We start from the raw sequence: 22,366 nt of genomic DNA, 5'->3' as shown, positions 1-22,366 counted from the left end.
AGATCTAGGAGCTAGACGCCGCACTGACGGAGGGAAACTCAGAAGACTGAGTCTGTAAGGTTAGAATGGCTAAAATAGTGAACAAGAGAACTGTGATGCTATTACAATCCAGCAGATGGCAGTAATTAAATACGTATGGTCTGCCGTAAACACAACAAACATAGATGATGAACGGAAGAGAGTGCCCGATCGTTTTATTTTGGAAGCTGAAGCCGGATGTTACCTCCCACGCGCGTTTGCGCTAGCTTCTTGGACATCGGTGGTGCTGATGTAGCTACATTGCATAAAATGTATTGTATCGTTACACCCAGCCGACTGATATTTCCACTATGTTAGATGAAGCTGGCTGGCTGTTAGCTTCAAAACTTGTCGTCAAAGTGTATGGGAGTTCTTCCGAGAACAAATTAGCTGTGTTAAGCTTGATTAAAGTCGTCAGTGTTTATTAGCCAGTGACCATCGACAGGCTGATGACGACATCAGGCTAGCGTGCTAGCAGTGAATGTGGATCGTGACAACTGGTAACTGTTAATATCGTCAGGGGACTGAAGACAGGTCACTGGCATCCTTAGAGACAGCTATGGTAGGTGACATACCAAAGTGAGGCATTAACGTTGCGTTTAACGGTCAACAAGTACGGACATGAACACGCCGCTCGGAAGGAACGGGTTAATCGGGCTGGCCGTTGGAGCTACAGCTGGCTTGGGCTTGATCGCCTACATCATTTACCGAGGGATCAGACGGAGAAAACCTCAGGCGGTGCTGCTGCAGGGGGACATGCAAGCTCCTTGCCTGCTGCACGGGGCAGAGGGAGCAGCGCTTCTGGGAGACACACTGGATGCTCAGGGTGCGTTGGCTCTCTCTGCCTACCACTGATAAAAGCTTGCCAGAATGTGTGTGTGTGTGTGTGTGTGTGTGTGTGGGGGGGGGGGGGTTATTATGGAAGACTTTTCTGTTATAAGCTTTATATGGTTGGAATGTCCTAACAAGTGTAGCGAAGCAAACGTGTGTGCGTGTGTTTACGTGTATAAGAGAGCTGTATATATATGTATATATATATATATATATATATATATATATATATATATATATATATATATATATATACACACACACACACACATATATACACACACATGTATGTATGTATATATGTGTATGTATGTATATATGTGTATATATTATGATTATTATTATTATGATTATTATTATTTTACTTTATCTTGAATCATGCAGTCCTCCGAATGTCAGCCTCCTCAAGAAATAAATTTGATAAAATAAAATGAATGCAACTAGACCAAAACCTATATGAGTAGTTAGTAGTAGTAGTAGTAGTAGTTGTCGTCGTAGAAGCACCCCAATTATTTATAAGCCATTGGATTTTAGATCTACATACAGTGTGTCAACATACCCTCCACCCTGACAAACTTATTGATAATTTATGGATTGTGTGTCATATTCCTGTTAATATCATCACTGGTTGTTGGGATGACAGTAACTGGTTGTAAATGTTCAACTTACTGTTCAAATCCACTTCACGTTGATTTATTAAGTCAATCTCTGATCATCTTGATCCACACCTGTTCGCCTCCACAAAGCAAATCCCTTAGTGGATGCCACCGTAACCCTGGGATCAAGAGCCAGTAATCAGAATACTCAACTAAAATTGATGACCAACAAAGGAAGCAAAGTATTTCTTTGTCGTTAGTCGGGGCATCATCAGGTGTGGAATGCTTACTTGAAGTGAAAAATTGCATGACAAATGTGATATCAAAGGGTTGTTAACTGCGACATTTTGTAAGGATGTCCTTTCCTGATATGCAGCACATCAGTTGTGCTGGACTGTGACTGCCATTGCTGCTGGCCATCCCGGATCCCCTCTTCATAATGTCACAAACTGTCACCAGCTGACTTCGGGTGAGAGGTGGGGTTCACCCTGGATGGGTTGGCAGTCTGTAGGGCCAACACATATGGACAAACAATCTTTCACACTCACAGCTGCAGCAACCGTTGGTTCAGAGTCACTGATTAACCTAACTTGCACATCTTGGATTTTGGGAGAAAGCCTGAGTACCCTGAGTAAACCCACACAGGCACAATGAGAACATGCAAATAGGCTCGAACCTGAAACCTTCTTGCTGTGAGGTGACAGTGCTAACCGCTGCACCACCGTGCCACCCTTTAAGTAATATATGATCTAAAATGTTCACTTCTTGTGGCAGCCATGTTTGACAATCTTTGATATCTCTTAAATAAAGAAATGTTGTTTCCCATGATATTTGATTGTTTCACTGGTTAGCAGGGAGGTTTGGTTGAATAATGCTGTAAATAGGGATACTAGATAGACGGACGCTGTTAATGTTTCCTCTCTCTCGGGTTGGCCAGAAGTAGAGGCTCAGCAGCAGGCTCTGGCAGCAGTGGAGGCTGTGGTGCAGGGCCTGTCCCCAGAGCAGCAGTTGCAGCTCCGCAACCAGCTGGACCAGGTTCTGAGCTGTGTGGCCTCACTGCGCTCTGAACTGGCAGAGCTGAGGGGCGGCCTGCAGGACATCGCAATGCAGATCATTCAGGATGTCAGGTGAGTAGCATTGTGGAGAACACAAACCATAATTTAATATTCATGGATCCTTTAAGTGGCGATGCTCATCACATGGAAATGATTTAACTAAACTGTGTGTGTTTGTCTCTAAAACTACAGGAAAGGTGTGGAGGAAAGCCAGCGGGTGCGCCGGCGGCGTCACGTTGTTCCCAGAGAGCGTACTGACTCCACCTGCTCCAGCTCTATTTACTTCACGGCTAGCCAGAGCATAACCAGCACTTATGAAGAGACCAGCGAAGGAGGGTATGTCATGCAAATGGGTTTTTATAAGGAAACAATACACCTACATGTTCTATATAATGTAGTGAGTGGGACATTTAGTGTGTGCATCTAATTGTCTAGGACCTTTCAAACAAGAGTGCAGTTTTTTATCTATCTGTTTTACTCTTTATCTGGTAACTCAAATAAATAGAAATTAGTCAGGAGGCCTTGATTTTTCTGGTCTGGGTTTCACAACTCACTGTGTCCCTAACTCAACTAACACTTCATAACTCCCTAACGACCACCCCTGAAACTCCCTGACACCGCACAACGACTGTCGTTTGGGGAGGCCAGGTGAGTCTCGGGAGGGTCGTTTCCACCACAATAGCACTGACCACTCCCACATAGGTTTATAAGCTGGAGTTTCCACACTCTTCACTAGAACTGAAGGAAGCCTCTCGGATGAGAGGTGAAACGTCTTCAAGATAAACTTACGTCCAGTTGACCAGATTTTACTTCGCTTCGATCTATAATGTAACCACATATTCTTGTGCAGGCAGCTAACATATATCGTGTCCAGGTTTGGGAGCTCTTTTCCCACAATCCTCTGCATTGTTTTAACTACCAGGGCTTAGGCTTTTTTGGTTCTCTACTGTGTGGCCGGGGTACCCAACTGTGGACCAGTGGCAGAAAATGCTGTCTTTGGTGCTCCTGTAGAAGTTAACCAGGAGCTGAGAGGGGAGTTTTAGTGATTGTGTTTCCACCTTCTTCTTTTTTTATATTACATCACTTAGATCGAAGCGAAGTAAAATCTGGTCAACTGGACGTAAGTTAAACTTACGTCCTGTTGACCAGATTTTACTTCGCTTCGATCTACGATGACCTGGATGAATGAGAACCTACACAGATACATCACTTAGAACTGTCAGGTCAGTTCTTGTTATATTTACCTGATTTATTACAGAGGTGACTGATGATTTTAGTTTTTGTTTTTGTTTTTTAGATTTAAGTGTGATTTTGACACAGTGTTCATAATGTTTTCACTCTAGCTTAGACACCTGGGAAGGCATCCAGGATGACATTCATGCCTCTCCGGTCGCTAACTCCATCTAGTTTAGTTGTGGTGTCCCTCACAGCTTCATTTTTGGCCCCCTACTAGTTTCCATTTACAAGTTGAAGTTCATTCAGAAACACGACATCCTTGATGAATTTTATGCGAATGACTCTGTTATGTCTGCCATTAACTGCCACAGGTCCGAGCTAATCTTGCATCTTGCTTTTCTGACAATAAATCTTCGATGTTCAAATGTCCTTGTCTGTTCAGTCCCCTGACCCTCATCTGTTCTTGGTGCTTGTCTTGTTGATGTGTAAAAAAACTTTAAGCAGGCGTCTTGGAATTGATTGTTAATATTTAATGCCAGTCTCTCTTTTGACGATTAAGTAAAAAAATGTTGTCCAGTCGTGTTTTCTCCAATACAAACTGCTCTACAATTAGGTCATCATCATCATCTGTTTCTAACCCCCCAAAATTAAAATTAAATTAAAAAGTTGGCCATCCAAAGTCAGCCATAGATGGAGTTACTCTTAGGTTACAGCTGGTGAATTAGGGGGAACGTGTACTCTCTACCTGTTTAATTAAGACAAGCTCATTTGTGTGGTTCTTCATTTGAGCTTTTTAAATTTCCTTTTGTAATTTGACGCTTCCTATTATATGATCGTATTATGTATGGCCCAGGTACTCCACTGCCTATGCTGAGTCTGATTACACAGACCGTGACACCGACAAAGAGGAGGGCGAGAAAGAGCCTGAACAGGAGTCAGAGGAGGAGGAAGAAAAGAGCTATGCTACCATCCTCACCCTCTGCCAGGAAGACTCTCAGGAGGATGAGGCGGAGGAGGATGACAAGGCACCTGAGGAGGAGGGAGGTGTGCAACAGCTGGTGACTGAGGATCCCAGTGGAGAGCTGGCTCTGCTGCTGGCACAGAGTGACATCCTCCACACAGGAGACGCCAGTTTAAAAGCAGAAGGCTTTCGACTGCTGCTGGACAACCAAGCTCAGGTGAGGGAGACCACACGCTCCTCACAATGTGAAACTACAATGCACTGATAGGTATCTGTTGAAGTACTACAGTAAATCAGAATTTTTTGGATTGTCAGTCAGACATCGCTGGGAATATTTTGGAGACATTTTATAGACAAAGAGGATAAGGGAAAAGAAAATATTTAATAGGTATGATATTCATAGTGCCAGGCCTGGTTCAGTTATTACACCCTCTAGAGCTTGAGCTATTTAGTCAATTGCATGGACAAAAATCAAATTTCAATCAGCAGTCGTTTTAGCAATCATTTATTTCAAGAATCTATAACGCAAAAATGCCAGACATTGACAGTTCCAGTTTCTATAGAATGTGCTGGTATGTCTTTTCTTATCAGAAAAATTTGGAATATATTTGGGCTTCAGACTGTGAAAATTTCATCCTGTTTCCTTGAGCTGGTCTACCAAACCAAAATGTTTCGTTAACTGAATATTATCTTGATTAATCAGAAATGAACACAATTGTTAGGTTGCAGCCATTATATTGTTTGACATGACTTTTTACTGTACAAAGTTGGGTTGTGGTAAAGTACCGTAGATACTGTCTCTGATGATCCAAGAGATATGTTGTGCAGTTGTCAGTCAAGGGAAAACTAATATCCAATCAGGATTTTGAATTTGATGGTAAATATAAGTAATATGCTTTTGTAGGAGCTAAATTGAATGAATAAGGTTACGAACTAGCGTGTCTTGTTCTGTAAGAGGGAGAAGGGACAGAGCGTGAAGGCTTGTCTTGATTAAATGACTCCTAGTCAGAGTAGTGAATGCAAACATGCATGATAGTTCTGACAGTGAGATAAGCGTTATGAAGCCAGCCGGAGGACTTGTATTAGCTCCACTACATGAAAACTAGCTGCATGACAGAGACATATTTCTAAATGCTAACTGTGGTTTACTGTTTGACATCAGCTGGGCAAATGAGTTTGACCTCAGTGAACCTCCAAGTGACTTCTTTTGCTCTGAGAAGTTCATTCATCTCACGCCACTTTTCCAGAGTGATATTCTGAGTTCGCCAACCATTCTGTGTGTTCTCACTCCTCAGAGGTTGGAACATTCCCACTTCCCAGACACTCAAGAACACACTGTTATTAACACACGACCCCTTTTCTCATAGCGGCTGTTGCTAGGCAACACTTTACACTGTTTTCATAAGCCAACGTGTACTCGCATGTAATGAACAATGACCAAGCTTTAGTAAAAATTAAAGGCAGTATGTCCTGTGATCACTGCAAAAATACATTGGAATTTTTTTACAGTACATAGTGGTAGAAATAATCTGATTACATTGTACTGTTACTGACTCCAACTCCTGGTGTTTGTCCTCAGTATGGAGACAATAGAGAGTTTCTGTGGCGACTGGCTCGAGCCTACAGGGACATGTATGAGTCCACTGAGGACAAACAAGAGAAGAAGACCTATGCTCAGCAGGGTAACCTTGTTCACTTCTTTAAAAAATGTTCTCAGAATCCCACAATGCAGTGTGCTGCTTTGCATGGATGTGAAGGGGATCATAGTGTGCAGCTGTCTATGATTACCCTGAACACTCCCCCCTGTAGTCTGTTAATCAGGAAGAAGGAAAGTTGTGAACGCTGGACTCTTTGCTAACATTTGTAGATAATGTTAGCGCCCAGAGGCCACTATCTTATCCAACTAATATTCAGTGCATGAGTGTTTTCAGTTTGAAGCACCTGTCACTCTCTAATAACGCACCGATGTTTACTGTCCCAAAAAATAGACATATTTTCAACACAATCTCTGAAGCTGCTAAGAAAGCTTTGGCCTAAGTTTGTTGTCTGAATCTGGTGTTGCAGGTCGAGAGGAAGCAGAACTTGCTTTGAGGAAGAATGGCCTTAATGCTAAGTGTCATAAATGGTAAGTTGGTGAACACGAGGTTCACTGAATATTCCAGGTGTCCTCTCAGTTTGTATGCCACTGACTTGTCGCTGTCTCGTTGTGTTGTCTGGTTGGTCTTTTTGTTTGCAGGTTTGCTCTGCTCTCTGGACTGACCTATCAACACGATAGTGTGCACAGCAAAGTGAAGAGCAGCCACATCTTGAAGGTGACTCAGCAACAGTCGTTGTGACATAAGGTTCATCATAATCTAGAGAAACTGTAAAATAGAAGTTTCTTCTCCAATGTAGGAGCATCTAGACAGAGCCATCGCCCTCCGAGACGATGACCCCATGTGTTTCTACCTGCTAGGCAGATGGTGCTACCAGGTGACACCACAAACATAGTAACACGCACACACACACACACTCAAAATATAATGTGACGATGTTAGGAGGAAGGAGGGGTCATGTAGTAACACAAGGAACTTTTTCTAAATACTTTTGGAAACAGGCTTGTGAACATGCGCAAACATCTCAATCCAGCTTCTTTACCTCATACTTCTTGTTTTGGTGTCTCATTGCAAATCGCTACATAAAAACTTGGATTTTTTGTTTCTCAGTGACATTTATTTTTGGAACAAAAGGTTCTGTCTCATGTTTTTGTGGCAAAATGTACTTTGGATAGGAGGCAGACTTGTTCTTCCTTGTGAATGATCTTGTAATGTGTGTGTGAGACCCGCGTTGCTTCATATGCTGCATATTTTGTCATTTGTGTGTGTGTGTATGTGTGTGTGCGCACGCACGCGTGCTTGCACAGGTCACCAACCTAGACTGGCTGGAGAAGAAGGCTGCTGCAGCTCTCTACCAGAGCCTTCCCACCTCAACCCTGAACGAAGCCCTCGACAACTTCCTCAAGGTAGCGTACAGTTGTGCTGACTCACTCTAACAGGAATCAGAGAAGAAGAGACTCTGGTTCTTACCTTGATGTGTGTCACTTTCATGTTCCTGATTATGTGGACTTGCAGGCAGAGGAACTCAGCCCAGGATTCTCTAGGACCGTGAGACTTTACATTGCAAAGGTAACGAGTTCTATTAGCTACACACGTTAAATAAAGGGAACATTTTTATGTCCACGTCCAGTCAGTGATGATGGTTCTTATGTGAATGATTTTACTTACTCACTTAGCATTTACTTACTTGATTGACTTTTATGTGAATTTGTAGTTTTTCTCAGGAAGAGTTTTATTTTGTCCTGTTTTTTATAATTTAATCTTATTTTATCAGGTAAATCAATAAATTCCTCATTGTCTGCTAAGATCTGCTCCATTCATGCTCAAATGCCAGCCAGGCACTTAATGACAATTGACACTTTATGGCTTGTCTTGCTGCCATGTGATCATGTCATGAGATAGACAGAGGCCATTGTATATTTGTGGTAGTTTTTGGAAAATATTTGGGCAGAATGACCTTTAATTGGCAGTGTGTTCTGTTACCAACATGTCCACTTTTGTATCATCATCAGTTATAGTTATTTATTCTGCTTTGATCTACTTATTTTATTTCAAGAGGCAGTGGAATTGTAAGGCACTATGCTGATGTGTCAGCTGCAGAGGAGTGCTGACACTTAACCTCCAGCCAGTGGAAATGTCCAGCTCTGCTGTATTGATATTTATCAACACTGGTTTGACTTACACAGTACGGAATTATGTGATATGTTAGCTAAGAAAATCACCTCTGAATTGAACTACCTTGCAGAGTTGTTCTGATTAATTAACCATTTAGCTATAAGAGCTAGCAGGAGCACGTGCTGTGAATTTTCATCAACTCACCTGGTTTTGTGTTGTGTCTGTCTGTCAGGTCATTATATTCTCATCATATTCCAGTGTCATCAGTGTGATGGTCACGTCACAGTATATTTGCTCATTTTGTTGTTGCTTTTGGCTCACAGTGTCACAAGGAACTGGGAAACATGTCAGAAGCAGCTAATTGGGCAGATTTGGCACTGAAGATGCCCATAAACAGTAGTAATGTAAGAACACACTCCACCCACCCTGCTCAGTGTTACACATACAAAAATGAAATAATTGGAAAAGTGTTGTTTGACAACTTCCTTACAGTTATATTCTCTGATTGCTGTCTTTTGTTGTTTGTCCCAAGGATGAAGAGACTGCTAACCTGGAGGCTCAACTTCATGCCTTCACTGACAAATCTAACTGAACACTTCTTTTCCCTCGAGATCTTCTGTGTGGAACGATGTCGTGCTGCCAGCCTCTGACCATCCAGACGTGCTCAACACACGCTGGTTTTCCTTTCTTTATTGAGTCATACGGTCACTGTGACATGATGTGGAGTTAGCTGATGTTTATTTTTGGCAAATTGTAATGATTAAAATGAGTTTAACAAAGAACTATATGCTGTGTTCCAAACAGATACTTTGTGCACCCAAACCACAGATTAGAGGTTCGCTCCACCTGTCTTAACTGATGGTTGATCTATCCATACATAGTTTTATTTTCTGAAATTTATGATCCACCCGAATACACCTGATAATTAACTAATGATTTGGAGGAACAGAAATCACTGTGAATAGACTATTACTTGTGTAAAAAGTAGCTCCCGATGAAGAGGGACAGAATTTTTATAATTTTTTTGGAGCATGATAAATTAGGCAGAGAAAACATCCACAACTGTCACCATGGATACGAGGTACAAGTTGTCAGGTTTGTTGCATTTTTCAGCTTAATGGTGACTCGAAAGCAGCAGGATATGAGGGGACCATCCTGACACAGTGTAGTCCACTGTGTTCAGGGATGTTTTAAGAGCTTTAAGAAAAATGTAATGATCTCTCGGGTTAACGTCTCATACACTTTAATTTAATACTGTTGTATTGGACTTGTCTGTTGCTCTGACAGATGTGTGGAGATATTTCAGAAACATAGTATCTAGTACCATGATCGTGTAGTATGAACATTCATCTCATGGTCTTAAAGGATTTTGTGTTTAGTTGTGACTCGTAACATTTTCCCTGGAGTGTTCGCTGGTTTTGATTTGCCTTTTTTTTAAATGTTCCTGTTACATGTGAAACAGGTTATTTGATTGCACTTTCTTGTTTTACTTTAATATGTTGTTTTTGCAGTTACTTTGTGCTCAAGCTGATATTTATTCTAAATATTCCACATTGAAAAATGAACGTGCACTTAACTGAGACATGAATAACCTTGAATAAAATTTTCTTTTGCATTTGTCTCTTTACTCCGTAGTCTTTTGTTTTTTTTTTTAAACAGCTATTAATACAGTCAGATGTCTCTGTGGAAAAGAGAACAAGCTTTTTAATAGTAACTCAAATGTAATTTAGCAGAAGCATCTAAGTGAGCTTTAGATGAAGGAACACAAAACGGACACATCAGTAACATCCAGGTAGAATCACAGAGATACGAGAAATTGCACAAACACTGATTTGTGAGACTCCATTAATTCCACAAATAATATATATTACAACTGTATACTCAGAAGATGTCACTGCCAGGCATCCCAGAAACAGCACTCAACAGATGCACACGGTTAAAGGGTACCCGGTATTTTTACAACTGGTGACCATTGTCCATCCTAATGGGTCTAAATGATGAATGGGGACAAATGACTGGAATTTGCCTAATGAAGGATGCTCCAAACAGCTACAGCAGGACATTTGTCTGCAAAAGGGCCTGTTTTTACAACTTCAAGCAGGTAAATTCCATCTTAAGTACTGTGCCACCATTTTACAGCTGCTGTTTCTAGCAGTCTTGTTCAATCGTTGCCCGATTCCAAATTTTTCTCCCCCATTAATAATTTGGACAAAAACAAGATTTAAAAACCCATAAAATACTCCAGTGACCTTTTAACAGAAAAACATCTCTGACTACATAAAATAATTTACATCGCTTGTCAACTTTATGTGAACCAACAGAGGATTTGCACACACAAAAGAATAATAATAGAAATCAAATGTCAAATTAAGAGCAATATGCCATAAACTTCGAATTTTTTGGGATTGTTTTCATGTTTTAAATGTTCGTTAAATGGTTAAAATGCCAGTTGTAATCATGACCCAATTTTTTTGGAGACACAAATATTATGGATCTAATGGTATGTAAGTGTTGGATGACAGATCTCCAATTATACGATATTGTTAGAACAGCAGCAAATGTCTCGACTTCAGTGAGAACAGCGTGTGACCCTGTGAAACATTCTATCTCGCTGTTGAAGTCTGGTGAATTCTGAAGGCGCTCATCAGCAGCTGGGCTCATCCCTCAAGTCGACTCCGTCAGTCCAGGTCATGAACGCTTCACATCCGGCGAAGCTTTAGTCTGAGGGCAGCAGTAGTAAGGGAATGCTGCAGTCGTCCGAGTCGACAGGAACGTTTACCCTCGTGCTTCCTCAGTCTTTGGCATCGCCCACTCCATCGGCGTTAATGGCGAACATGGCTTCAGCCTCGGGCAGGCAGGGTGAGTCGTAGATTTTACAGATCCTTGTTTCTCCTCTGCCTTTCCTCAGGTACAACCTGCAAGGACAACGCAACTTAAGCTGTTGGAGTATTATAGCATATTTACTGTCCGTCCTCGGCCATCACACTCGACTGCAGCACATATTCCATGTGCGTCATGATGAATCAGACACCAACGAGAGGCAAAACCGAAAAAATGAGTTTCAGCTCCTTTTTCAGATGACCAGCTGCAGCTTCACAGTTCTGTTTTGAAGAGACGACTAAAAAGATAATATACGGACATAAAGATTAATGATAAAGTTGCTCTAATGGCTGAATAGGGACATGAAGTGAGTAGAATTTATACTGCACTCATGGATCAATTCCTAATCATTTGTATATGTGGGAAAAAATATTCGCCTGTGCAGTTTCTTAACTGTGAAAGCAACTGGTTTGGTATATCTGAAGCCAAACATCAGAAAATATCTGTACAGAATTTGTTCATTCATTAAGGTTTTCTTCCGTCAGAAATTAATCAGATCATTCAATGACCTTCTGGGCTCAGCTAATTTATCCTCACCCCCCATACTGATGCTCCATGAGGCTGAAATCCCCTCAGATTCTACAATGAGATCTACAGCTCAAAAATCAAGCCTGAGACAGACTCAAGTCACACGGTGTAGCACGGTTTTAGCTTGCCTGTGGGATGCCAATGCTGTAACCCAGGATATTTCCCTTGTTCACCTGGGAGGAAGTGGCGTTTGTGAAGTGTCAAGTACACTTTACACAACAGCAGACTGTCCTACCCTGAGTTGAAATGAAATGAAATGATCACTTTCCTCCCTGCTGTGACTCCTTGTTGAAGGTGAAGGGTTACAGTATTTGTGGACGCATGTGCTTGATGTCAGTCAATTTAAAGGTCAGAAAACAGGCTGCACCGCCCTATTTGGAGGCAGTTCAACATTTCCATTCCTGAAACTGGATGTGAAAATAAACTACAGTTTGCAGATTAATGCAGGTTTGAAGATGAACTTTGAACAGGTCATGAACAGCATGACTCACCGTGTGGTGGAGGCATGAGCCAGAATGTTGCCACCTATTGGTTTCTTGGGATCTGCGGAGAACATGGCAGCCCCGTCTACTTGAGCCACCACCTGGTTAGTTATCACCACAGCAACGCCAAACTGTTGAGGGAAAGACAGATGAGAGGGGGGCACCACTGATGTATATAACAGCAGACTTCTGAGTCTGAGTCTGGGATGCTCAAGTGTGTTTACTACAAGCTGTTACTGTTGGAGGACATAACACCATCCGCCTACCTCATCCGCCAGCCTCAGCAGCATACGTAGGAAGCGCCCCAAGTGTCCCTGTCTGGCAGACAGCTCGCCTCTGCCCGAGTAGTCTGTCCTGTACAGAGCTGTGGCACTGTCCACTATCAGCAGGGCATATCTGACACACACAAACACACATGGAAAACTTCATCATTAGCAGAACGGAAAATATATACAGACTTCATGTATTGGAAAAAGTTTTCCCACTGTATGAAGTGGAAACCTATAAATGTCTCTACCATAAATTTGTCATGCTACACAGAACTGGAAGCTTAGTTTGCTTGGTTGTAGTGATTGTTTATATGCTTTCAAAGGCAGGTGAATAAATCAATGGACAGACATAGCCGTCTAGAAGTGTAGTACAATTCATGCAAGGTGGAAATTAGCTGGTAGCCAATTTGTGTTATTTGTTCGTTCAACCTGCTAACTTCATTGCACACAATGCTAACAGGCTGATCTGCAGTCAGCTAGGTAGCTCACTAACTAGTCATTAAATAACTAAACTGCAACTTTATGATTACAAAAAAAAAAAAAGTGTTTGTCACATTTTGTAGTGTAAACTCATAACTCAGGTGAATGTATTCACAAACTTCCCATCACTGCATCAAAGGGAATCTGTGTTTCACAAAACTATCCCAGCAGTGATACGAGTTAACAGAATGATGACATTGTCTCTCTCAAGCAAAGCGCTCTGAGACTAATGACAGGTGGTCAAGGGGATGAGACTACTAGTTACTAATAGTTAAAGTTGCTGGGACAGCACATTATCTTGGTGAGAATGATGCCCAATGGAGGCCAGTGTCACATGAAGAAAAAGTAAAGTGTTGGAGGCAGCATGATTTTTATGTAGAAATATAAAACACGTGGACACTGACCTGGACTCAGCCATCATGGCAGACGCTTGATAGAGCAGCTGTGTCTGGTGATCTGTGTTAAAAGCTCGAGCATAGGCCACGTTGTCCAGAACGTCACTGCCCACAAGTCCGTACCTGGGGACGGACACAGTTAAATTCTGCTGCTCTTCCTGTTGTCTACTTCCAAGTGAACTCATTCCCAATAACCCAGTGTTCAAAATTTAACAATACTACATCCGATGATGCAAGTATAATCCTGTTTAAAACTTTACAGTGGATTTAATGTTATCCTCATTTGTTCCTCACCTCTCAGCTACAGCAAGGAGTCTCTCTGGTCTGAAGGTCCCTTCAGTGTCGATGTACATAGCTTTACCTTCTCCTCCCCCCTGATCAATGGGCAGCTGTGGAGCAGACAGACAACAAATGTTCTGTTAGCCAGTACTGTGCACGTGCCTCCTGGTTTATAGGTGAAACTGATGAAAAAGATAGATTTATCTTTCCCATTATTACAAAAAAAAGCTTCAAATTTTCTTCCTTTCTAAAACCTGATGCCTCCATTACCCACAATGAAATTTGATCACTGCCAATTCTGTCAGATCTGGAGCTTGCAAGAGCTGTTAGACTGTAGCTTAAATGGACAGGCGATGACTTGGCTTGGTTTGGATATGTTGTCAAAACACAAGTGTGTGTTCCAGTTGCATACAGTTTGATGATGTTTAGCAAGAAATACTCCAGGGTCTATTTATAAGCAATTTTTTCACAAAAAAAACGGTGCCCTAAACTAGTGGGCACCACTTGCCAAGCAGCAGTGGTATACAAACGTAAACTGGACAGGAGAATGTGTTCAGTGGCATGTAATCTCTGACCTATGGACATACCTAGGAGGTGGTGGTGAATTGTGTAGTCTATGAGCACTTGTAGTGAGTCCTAAGTGTTCCATAAAACACTTTTTTAAAAGTTTTTATATGTACTTAAAAAAAAAGTCCAATTATTGCCTCATAAAAATCTTTATCTATCAAATATCTATCATATTTGATCAGCATTTTTCTCTGTTACATTCTCTACCACCAGAGTGAAGAGGAGACTGCTAGACCGGACTATCACCCAACACCTGCAAACACAGTTCGGATGCTACCTGACAAGTGACGGCGAGCGTGTGGCACAGCTGGGTCTTCCCCGTCCGAAACTCTCCAAACATCTCTGTGATAGATCCTGTCTCAATCCCACCTGCAGTCACATTAAACAACATTTTTTCCCACTAAGACCTTTGAGGACTGCACATTTATAAGGTTGGCCTTCTTTGTGTCACCTGGGCATTTGCTTTAGTTTTTATAGATTTACAAACCTTGCAGGAGTTTGTCCAGCTCTTTAGAACCTGTAGAAATCTGAATGATTTCAGCTCTTCTCTGGTGGAACTCAGTTGCAGTGGTGAAGCCCATAGGCACCAGCTTAGCAGCTTCAGTCTGACAAAGAAATCAGCATTTAAAAACAAATATGTGCACAAAGTATGTTCTGCTTGCATAACTACAAGTTTTGTCATTCACTGGCTCGACAAAATCTATCAACTTCTTGGGGGCTTTTTTACTGATTACAGGTTATAATGGCTTGCTCTGCAGCAGAAGTTATTGTGGTAATGTCCCCGTCAGACATTTAAGATTGAGCATTTGACACTGAAAAGCTTTAATTCAAGAAAAACAATGCCTGCAATCTAAACCGTTTCTTCATGATTTTTTATGTTTTTTTTTTTAATGAGACGTCATAAACAAAAAAAGAATCATTCCAAGTTTCAAAGACTGAATGACTTTTTTGACTGATCCAAACCCCAGGCAGTTCAGGCACAAAAATACAACCTGAAGCATCATAAGATGGTTCTTCGTGTATGTAAAGCAGGCTGCCCTATGGGGTATCTTTCAGTGAGATGAGATTTACTGTCTGTGGCAAAGGAGGCAAGCCACTGCAGTTCAACAACACGTTAGCAGCCGTTACTTTTAAAACATATAAACTTCAAATTGATGAGTGTGTGAGATCAAAACCTTAAAATATCATAGCTTAAATTAACCACAGACCAGATATGACATTTGACCAAAAACCCACTGAAGAAACCACACTGACTTTGAGACCAGGAAATTAGACTTTCAACGGGGCCAACTTGTTTCCAGGTTTTAGGACTTATTCCTCATACTGAGCCACAATCCTGGGTGACTTAACTGGTGCCTCCCATTTGAAAAGCTCTCTTCTGCTTTCAGCCACTTACAAAACAGGAAAGAGAAAAACTGGACAGAGAATCTCTCTAAGGATTTGCAAAACAGGTCAATATCCCTAGTTGATGGATATGATGGCTAGTTTTACCCATGCAAAGATCTGGAGAGTCCATTTCCTCATCCCAAGAACACTACATCAGCACACTCTAGTCAGCAGTCGAGAAAGCCTCTTACTAGTATCTTGTCAGCTTTTGCCTCACTGATGCCCTTGATGTTGAGTAGTTCCTTCTTGGGGGCGTAGGCCACTGCCTCAATGGTGTGGAAACCAGCATCCTCCAGTTTCTTGATGTCGCTGGAACTGATTCCACATTGCTGCACACAGAGACAGTGAAAAGAGAGACATCAGTTGGCTGGGCGAGAGAGGAAGACATACAAAATATAAAAAAGTAGCTGGCCTGTCAAATATTGGAGGTCTCAGTTTATTGTATGATCTGTTCTGGTTTTATTCAAAAATGAAAGGGCTGAAAAGGTGTGGCTGTGGAGCTGCCGCTAGAGAACAATATATAATGGCAAACATGCATTATGTTTGAGTAAACTTGGAACAAATATTCACATACATACCTCCAACCTGCACAGCGGCTGTGGGCCAAAGTTTTCTTCCTCCTCTACTTCTGTCTCCACCCTGGCCTCACTCCTCATTGCCATGATCTGAGTGTGGAAGTCAGAGAGGAAGAGAAAGTACTGTATAGCCTCAGAGTGGCAAGGGAATGAGTCGTAAAGCCTAGATATAAAGTCATGTTGTGGAGCATGGGATGCCTTTGTCTCAAAAACAATGGCATTTTTGGTCTCATAACTAAAGTAAGGTCTTGGGTTAACACTGCTTAAGATATTTTCAAATTGTGGTACAGTTCATTATAGCATAAAATCAGCTTTCTTCTAAATACTTAACAATTGAACTGACATAAAAAAAACATAAAGCAGGAGTTCATTAATGAAGATTCTTTCAAAGCAGTATATTTTCATCAATAATCCAAAATTCAAGGTAAAAATCCCACTGGCTTTTGCACGAGGTAAATGGCAATGTCAGCTTCCGAACTGGTCGACAAATGTGTGCCATCCCATTGGCACACTATTTCCCAGACTGAGGGACCAAAACAGGTTGGCTACTGTTCGAAACTAAATATTGCGATGTCGCAGAGATGTCCTGCCTACACATGATATTCTACAGAATTAAACCGCTTTGTCTGGTATGCAAGAAAAATATTTAATTAACTACTGCAGCAATCAAAAGTTGAATGCTGGGAGTACTTGGAGACCAGAAGTCCTTTGGTAGTTCATTCTGTTGCTGGTTGCTCATGACTTAGGGAATTCATTAAGAATTTTTTCAGCTGAAAATAAACATGTACCTTGTAATTTGCTCTCAAGCAACATTAAGACTGTCTGTCTGCCTCTTTTGTATTTTTAATTTACAGATATCATGGTAAGCGAGGGGCAGCATGGTGGTGCAGTGGTCAGCACTGTCACCTCACAACAAGAAGGTTCCAGGTTCAAGCTCGGGCACGGGGTCTTTCTGTGTGGAGTTTGCGGGTTCTCTCCGGCTTCCTCCCACAGTCCAAAGACATCAAGAGGGGACTAGGCTGATTGGATACTCTAAACTGACAATAGGTATGACTGTGAGTGTGAATGGTTGTTTCTATTCTACTGGTGACCTGTCCAGGGTGAACCCTGCCTCTTGCCTGTAGGCAGCTGGGATAGGATACACACCTCCACAATGAATTACTTCATCTGTGTGTACACCTCTATTCAACCAGTAAGACACGTATAATTAATTGTATAATTGTCAAATAACATAGGAAATGACGTCGTTTTCATACACCGAAAAAAATGCGCAACATGCCTGTAATTTAATAAACAAGCCTCAAAAACAATTTCACCATGGATTCTGCTCGTAACACAGTGTTAAAACACAGAACTTTACGATAAGCCTGGGCTTCAGCTTAACAAGCCGTTTATCTGCTATTAAACCATTTATATTTTAATACAACACGTCAGCTGTTAGCTTATTAGCTTTCCATGCCACGTCTTTCGAGGTATTTCAGACATCTGACAGCTTTGCTTGATCGAAGACACACACGATATCACTTTAAACTTATGTTTTAAAATAACTCACGACGAAGAAGTCAATGCTTTATCTTACATATCTAGCAATTTCAACCGACCTGCTGGTTCCTTGTGTGTTTCCCTCGAGCGGAACTTTGATATGGTAACCAAAGTTCCCGCGCGCATGTACGTAACGACGCTTTCTTCGTCTACGTTTCTGATTGGTGCAACTCAAGTGGGGACGTCGTTTCTAGAGAACGTTTTACTGTCCTTGATTTGAAGAAGTAATCACACAGCGGGAGGATCATCGCTTTCATGACAATGTGGTGCCCAAACTTTCTATTTACGGGTGGCAAAACTAAATAAATATTATCGAATATTTGAAAAAGCGGAACAACCTAAGAATTCAGTGTTCATTGACAAACAAAAACATATGCTGAGATATTGAACAGAAGTTGTTTTTCCTGTCAGGGTAAATGAAATAGTCCTTGGAAAACACAGTAACATAAGAAAGCAGTGCTCAACATCAGCACTCCTTGTGTAAAGTGTTTGTTACTCTGCCACCAAGTCACATAATGAAATTATAATAGTCACCTTACTCTTCATTTTACATTGTGTACATACTGTATGTAGTATATTTATTGTATTTTTATCTTTAATCTTATTTTTATTCTCTTATTTATTCCCACTGTCATGTCCCTGTTTTTGTTTTTTTTTCTATTGTTTTTTAATGTCATGCTGCTCAGTTGTACCGTACTTTAATTGCCCCTCTGGGATAAATAAAGTCATCTGAATCTGAATTATAATTATATAAGTGTGTAAATTTGAAATCTGAGAAAAAAACATTTTTTACTACGTTGGGATAGGGTTAAGATTTAGCTTTTGGAGACAGTTGATGTACTTCTCCTACTCTCTTCTATGTATGTCTACATCTTTGCCTTAATTTTATCTGACTTGTTTTATTTGAGAAATACTTTGTAACATTGTTAAAAACAACGCTATGTTCCAGAGGCTGAAAAAGGACATACTTGCATTACCTTTTTTTTTTTTATTTACTGATATCTGATTAGTGTTGTCTGATGCTGAGCAAAGGTAGCACAACTCAGCCCAACAATACATCTAGTTTTTATGAGACGGTGCAGTTCATAAACCACATAACTACCTAATGACATAAATAGCAGAGGTAGTCATCGTGTATGTTGAATATTAAAAAATGAGGAATATTGGAATCAGGTGCCAACAGTGACCTTATTTACATATGGGCTGACTTTATGCACAGCTCAGGTATCTGAATGATGGTGCAGATCCATATTCAGTTTCCTTGCTTGCACTGGACCATGAAACTGCTGTAACAGTAAAAGACATCACCAATCCACAGTTCAAATAAATTGCTTTGGTACTAAAATGTAAAGTAAAAGTAATTTTTGTATATTTCTGTCCCTCTTTCGTAAAATGAAGTGGTGTGTGGTTTACCCCAGCATCATGATGTAAGAATAATTCCAACAATACTGGATTCTGGATCAGAAATTTAAAAAAAAAACATGGATCAGTGCCTCTCTAAGAAAACAAAAAAATTGTGAGGAAAAGTTACTGTATCTGTTACAGGTGATCAATGCAATCTAAATATACTACACATTCAAATATTTGTATGAAAAAATAAAATTATATTGTCACTTTTAGTGGTGTATCGGAAAAGTGGCCACAGCTATGCAGAAATTTAGTTAAGAACTACAATATTTTCAATCTTTGAGAAGAAAAAGATTGGTTTATTCAGTGGAAGTGGATTTTAAGTGATGCAGGAGAACAAATGTCATTCTCAGAATATTTCACGAGATAATTTTGCTCTTATTATTGGAAAAAAAAAACATATCAGACAGCAATTAGAACTGTAAGCAGAACATTAAATACAGGTCTGGAGGCCATCCTCATAGATGCATCTATGTTTTGAAGGAAAACAGGTTTTTAGCAGAGATACTAAACTGACACAAAATAAAGCTTTCTCTATTGTCCTCATGGAGATAAAGTCATGGACAGCCTTATCACTGACAAAGGAGGCATTACATTATTATGAGATGCTTTAATATAGAATAATTAAAAACAGACAAGACTGTAAAAATCAGGAAAAAAAGATTTAAAATATTGCACATGGGGAAGCCGTCACTGGGTTCTACACATCTCCTCTTCCTTAGGAGACTGAGGCCACCACTCCTTGTTTCCAGCGGCTGCTGCTGCATCTGTACAACAAACAAGACTTTCATGAGACAAAGCAGCAGACATTTTAAAGACTAAAAGAATTAGAATTCACCAACCACTCAGTGTTCATCAGCATTTAAATGTAATATATTTGTTAAAAGCACAAGTGGCTCAAGTCAGGAAATGTAACAGACCCTTTACTGATGGTTCAAAATGTAAACCAGCACAAAAATAGTTTTATGGTCTGTCTGCCTACTGCTCCTAAAAAAAAATGTGACCGGCCATATTGTCCCAATTCTAGTTGAAGGATTCCACAGAACAGTTCAGACTAATTGACAAATTAATAGTTTTAATGTTTTTTGTCTCATCGACTGGTTGTGGAATTGTTGTTTGACAGGTGTTCAGGACATGCTTGCCTTATTCCTAATTTTAAAGATACTGACATGTTGGTTTCCTATTTTCATTTTGAAGACAATCAAATCTATTTTATATTGGGGAGATCTACACAGCCCATTGACTTGCTCAGCAGCATGCTCTACCTCTCTCTCACACGAGCAGACTCAAATGCTCTCAAAAATCCACATGGTACCACTTAGTAGACCAATACTGAGATAATGGAGAATCTTCAATTGCGGTATTGACCTTCTTTGCCCTAACTTTGACTTGAATTATAGCAGCATCTAATCATATGACTTTGTTCGTCTTAGTCAGAGCCTTACTGGTAATTTTCATGCTGAATCTAACCTACTGCAGGCTTCATAAACGTCAACCAATAAATCTCCATGACTTTACCAAACTTTTGAGAAAAAACTGTCATCACCATATATTTTCTGAGACCTCTGTTTACACATGAAAAATAAAAAGGCAAATCTGTGTAAAATATTTACCAGTGTAGATTTGATTAAAATTAATGGCAAGCTATGTGGTTTGATAACAGGTATTAAGTGTTATGCCTTGTTTCCACATACGGTTGTCTGTAATTTCATACAAAGATCACCCCCCCCCCCCCCCCCCCATGGACCACCAGGTGTAGGGAGCTAATTTTGTCTGTTTCTCAAAACCTAGATGCATGGATATTCCTCCAAATGACTCACATATGTACACAGAGCAATGTGGAAACAAGGTATTGACCAAAAGAGATTTGTCTCAGTCAACATTCAATGAAACACGAACTCTAATATTCTAAAATATTTGTGACACCAATTTCAATTATTCAAGCTTCAATTTATTTCAAAAACCTATCCAGATCTGGAAATTGCCATTGTTCCAGGTTTGTCATGACCTACAAACTCTTCTGCAGTATCTCACATGGTAGTTTTACATAATATATATGGCTAGGTATTGCCAAGAACCTCCGCAAACCATCACATCAAATTGAAAAAATAAAGTGAGTGTTGTTCTTTTGTCGCTCACAGAACAGTAACAAACAAAAGTATGGCTGCCATAACTACGTGGGTCAGGACAAATTTTATAATGATATACTGTAACACAGTATTCATCATAGAGGCTGAAGTATTGATACACTAAAGGTGGATGTGCCTCACTCCTGATTCAAGTACTGTGGAGTGAGGGGAAGAGTGGTGAAATCCCAACACCTCATGCTTGTGTTAGTAAAGCCAAAATACACCAGTGATTTACAGCCGTTACCTGTCACTCCATTGGTCCAGTCAGGAGCCTGGGAAATCTCTGGCAACATACACACAGCTCAACTCTTTACCATGTTAAGATGAACAGACAACCTACTTCACAAAAGGGGATCAGGTTCAGATGTAGCTTACCTGGAAGGGTTCCAAGGTTGGAGTTATCGAAGAACTGCTTGGGGCAGTTTCTGGACAGCAGCTTTGAGCTTCCGCCAACATCAAAGAAACTGCTTTTAGGTGAGTCCAGCACAGAGACCTTTGGAGAATCCAGCGGCTTCCTGGGAGAGTCCAGAATCTTCTTGGGAGTCACCAGGAACTTCTTTGGTGAATTGAATAAGGAATCTGAGGTGAGGGGAAACCCCCTCTTGGTGGGAGTACAGGGTGAAGATGGCTTTTCCACCTCCCCTTTGGTCTTCAGCTTAATGGCTCTACTCTTCCACTTGCTGATCTCTTGCTGCTGACTGGAAACCAAACTAGGGAATAGAACAGTGGAACAGACTTCAGAGAGTAGCTCCAAGTGATGCAGTGAATCATATCAGCCAGTTTGTCCCTCTATGGATGCATCTTACCTTTCAAGCTCAGTTATTTTGAGTTGAAGCTGTTTGATGTCCTCCTCCAGTTTGTTTTTCTCCAAGAGGATGCTGCTCTTGATCACCAAACCTCTGGGGTTTGTCAGCCTGGTGTGAAGGTCCTCACCCTGCAGGACTGAAGACAAATTTGTGACATCTATGTTAGATAGCATTTTCTCAAAAGAGAAGTTCAGAAATTGTTGGGAGGGGGTCTGGATACAAGCTTTTTGAGAGGGGTGTTAAGCTGCTCTTGGTGGTGTTTTGATACCAGTTTGGTCATACATTTTAGTGTTC

The 22,366-nt window shown here is 40.8% G+C and overlaps 3 protein-coding genes across 8 annotated transcripts in view; 1 reads left to right on the top strand and 2 right to left on the bottom strand.

Moving 5' to 3' along the window:
- Positions 1–216: 216 nt before the first annotated feature.
- rmdn3 (regulator of microtubule dynamics 3) lies at positions 217–9,974 on the top strand. 4 transcript variants are annotated; one of them, XM_086189157.1, is made up of 13 exons: positions 217–844; positions 1,822–1,914; positions 2,386–2,572; positions 2,693–2,836; positions 4,530–4,854; positions 6,217–6,319; positions 6,702–6,762; positions 6,874–6,949; positions 7,032–7,109; positions 7,540–7,638; positions 7,748–7,801; positions 8,671–8,751; positions 8,880–9,974. In XM_086189157.1, exons 1-13 carry the CDS (start codon positions 640–642, stop codon positions 8,937–8,939), a joined length of 1,566 nt encoding a protein of 521 aa, XP_086045283.1. In that variant the 5' UTR covers positions 217–639; the 3' UTR covers positions 8,940–9,974. The 4 variants fall into 4 exon arrangements, with proteins under 4 accessions (XP_086045283.1, XP_086045282.1, XP_086045285.1 ...); XM_086189156.1 differs by having other exon boundaries at positions 2,383–2,572; XM_086189159.1 differs by lacking the exon at positions 1,822–1,914 and having other exon boundaries at positions 218–844.
- Positions 9,789–17,887, bottom strand: rad51 (RAD51 recombinase). Its single transcript, XM_086189160.1, has 10 exons — positions 17,790–17,887; positions 16,192–16,278; positions 15,805–15,942; positions 14,715–14,832; positions 14,505–14,596; positions 13,676–13,770; positions 13,391–13,504; positions 12,504–12,633; positions 12,247–12,368; positions 9,789–11,262 (listed from the first exon to the last, which is right to left on the bottom strand). The coding sequence occupies exons 2-10, from the start codon at positions 16,273–16,275 to the stop codon at positions 11,139–11,141; spliced, it is 1,017 nt and encodes a 338-aa protein (XP_086045286.1). The 5' UTR covers positions 16,276–16,278; positions 17,790–17,887; the 3' UTR covers positions 9,789–11,138.
- Positions 17,888–19,437: 1,550 nt separating this feature from the next.
- The window catches only part of cenpe (centromere protein E), a 29,086-nt gene continuing 26,157 nt past the window's right edge, over positions 19,438–22,366 (bottom strand). For 2 of the 3 annotated variants that reach the window (XM_086190043.1, XM_086190042.1), the window contains exons 54-57: positions 22,073–22,208; positions 21,642–21,976; positions 21,511–21,549; positions 19,438–19,904 (exon numbers count right to left, since the gene is read on the bottom strand). In XM_086190043.1, the coding sequence (XP_086046169.1) occupies positions 19,828–19,904; positions 21,511–21,549; positions 21,642–21,976; positions 22,073–22,208 (587 nt within the window). In that variant the 3' untranslated portion in view covers positions 19,438–19,827. The remainder of the gene's footprint in view (positions 19,905–21,510; positions 21,550–21,641; positions 21,977–22,072; positions 22,209–22,366) is intronic. The other variant, XM_086190044.1, reaches the window with a different exon arrangement.

The sequence above is a fragment of the Aulostomus chinensis genome, chromosome 20 (assembly GCF_037954235.1).
Source record: "Aulostomus chinensis isolate RoL2024-O1b breed Wild chromosome 20, RoL_Achi_v1.0, whole genome shotgun sequence".
Lineage (NCBI taxonomy): Eukaryota > Metazoa > Chordata > Actinopteri > Syngnathiformes > Aulostomidae > Aulostomus > Aulostomus chinensis.
The sequence above is the reverse complement of the archived record's forward strand: the minus strand, read 5'-3'. Positions and strand labels throughout refer to the sequence as shown.

Excerpts from the sequence above, each read along its gene's own strand:
- rmdn3 (XM_086189156.1), top strand. The coding sequence starts at position 640 with ATGAACACGCCGCTCGGAAGGAACGGGTTAATCGGGCTGGCCGTTGGA. Across the intron at positions 6,950-7,031 it reads AGAGCAGCCACATCTTGAAG|GAGCATCTAGACAGAGCCAT; the intron begins GTGACTCAGCAA and ends TCTCCAATGTAG. Across the intron at positions 7,110-7,539 it reads TAGGCAGATGGTGCTACCAG|GTCACCAACCTAGACTGGCT; the intron begins GTGACACCACAA and ends GTGCTTGCACAG.
- rad51 (XM_086189160.1), bottom strand. The coding sequence starts at position 16,275 with ATGGCAATGAGGAGTGAGGCCAGGGTGGAGACAGAAGTAGAGGAGGAA. Across the intron at positions 14,833-15,804 it reads CAAAAGCTGACAAGATACTA|ACTGAAGCTGCTAAGCTGGT; the intron begins GTAAGAGGCTTT and ends TTTCTTTGTCAG. Across the intron at positions 13,505-13,675 it reads CTCCTTGCTGTAGCTGAGAG|GTACGGACTTGTGGGCAGTG; the intron begins GTGAGGAACAAA and ends GTCCGTCCCCAG.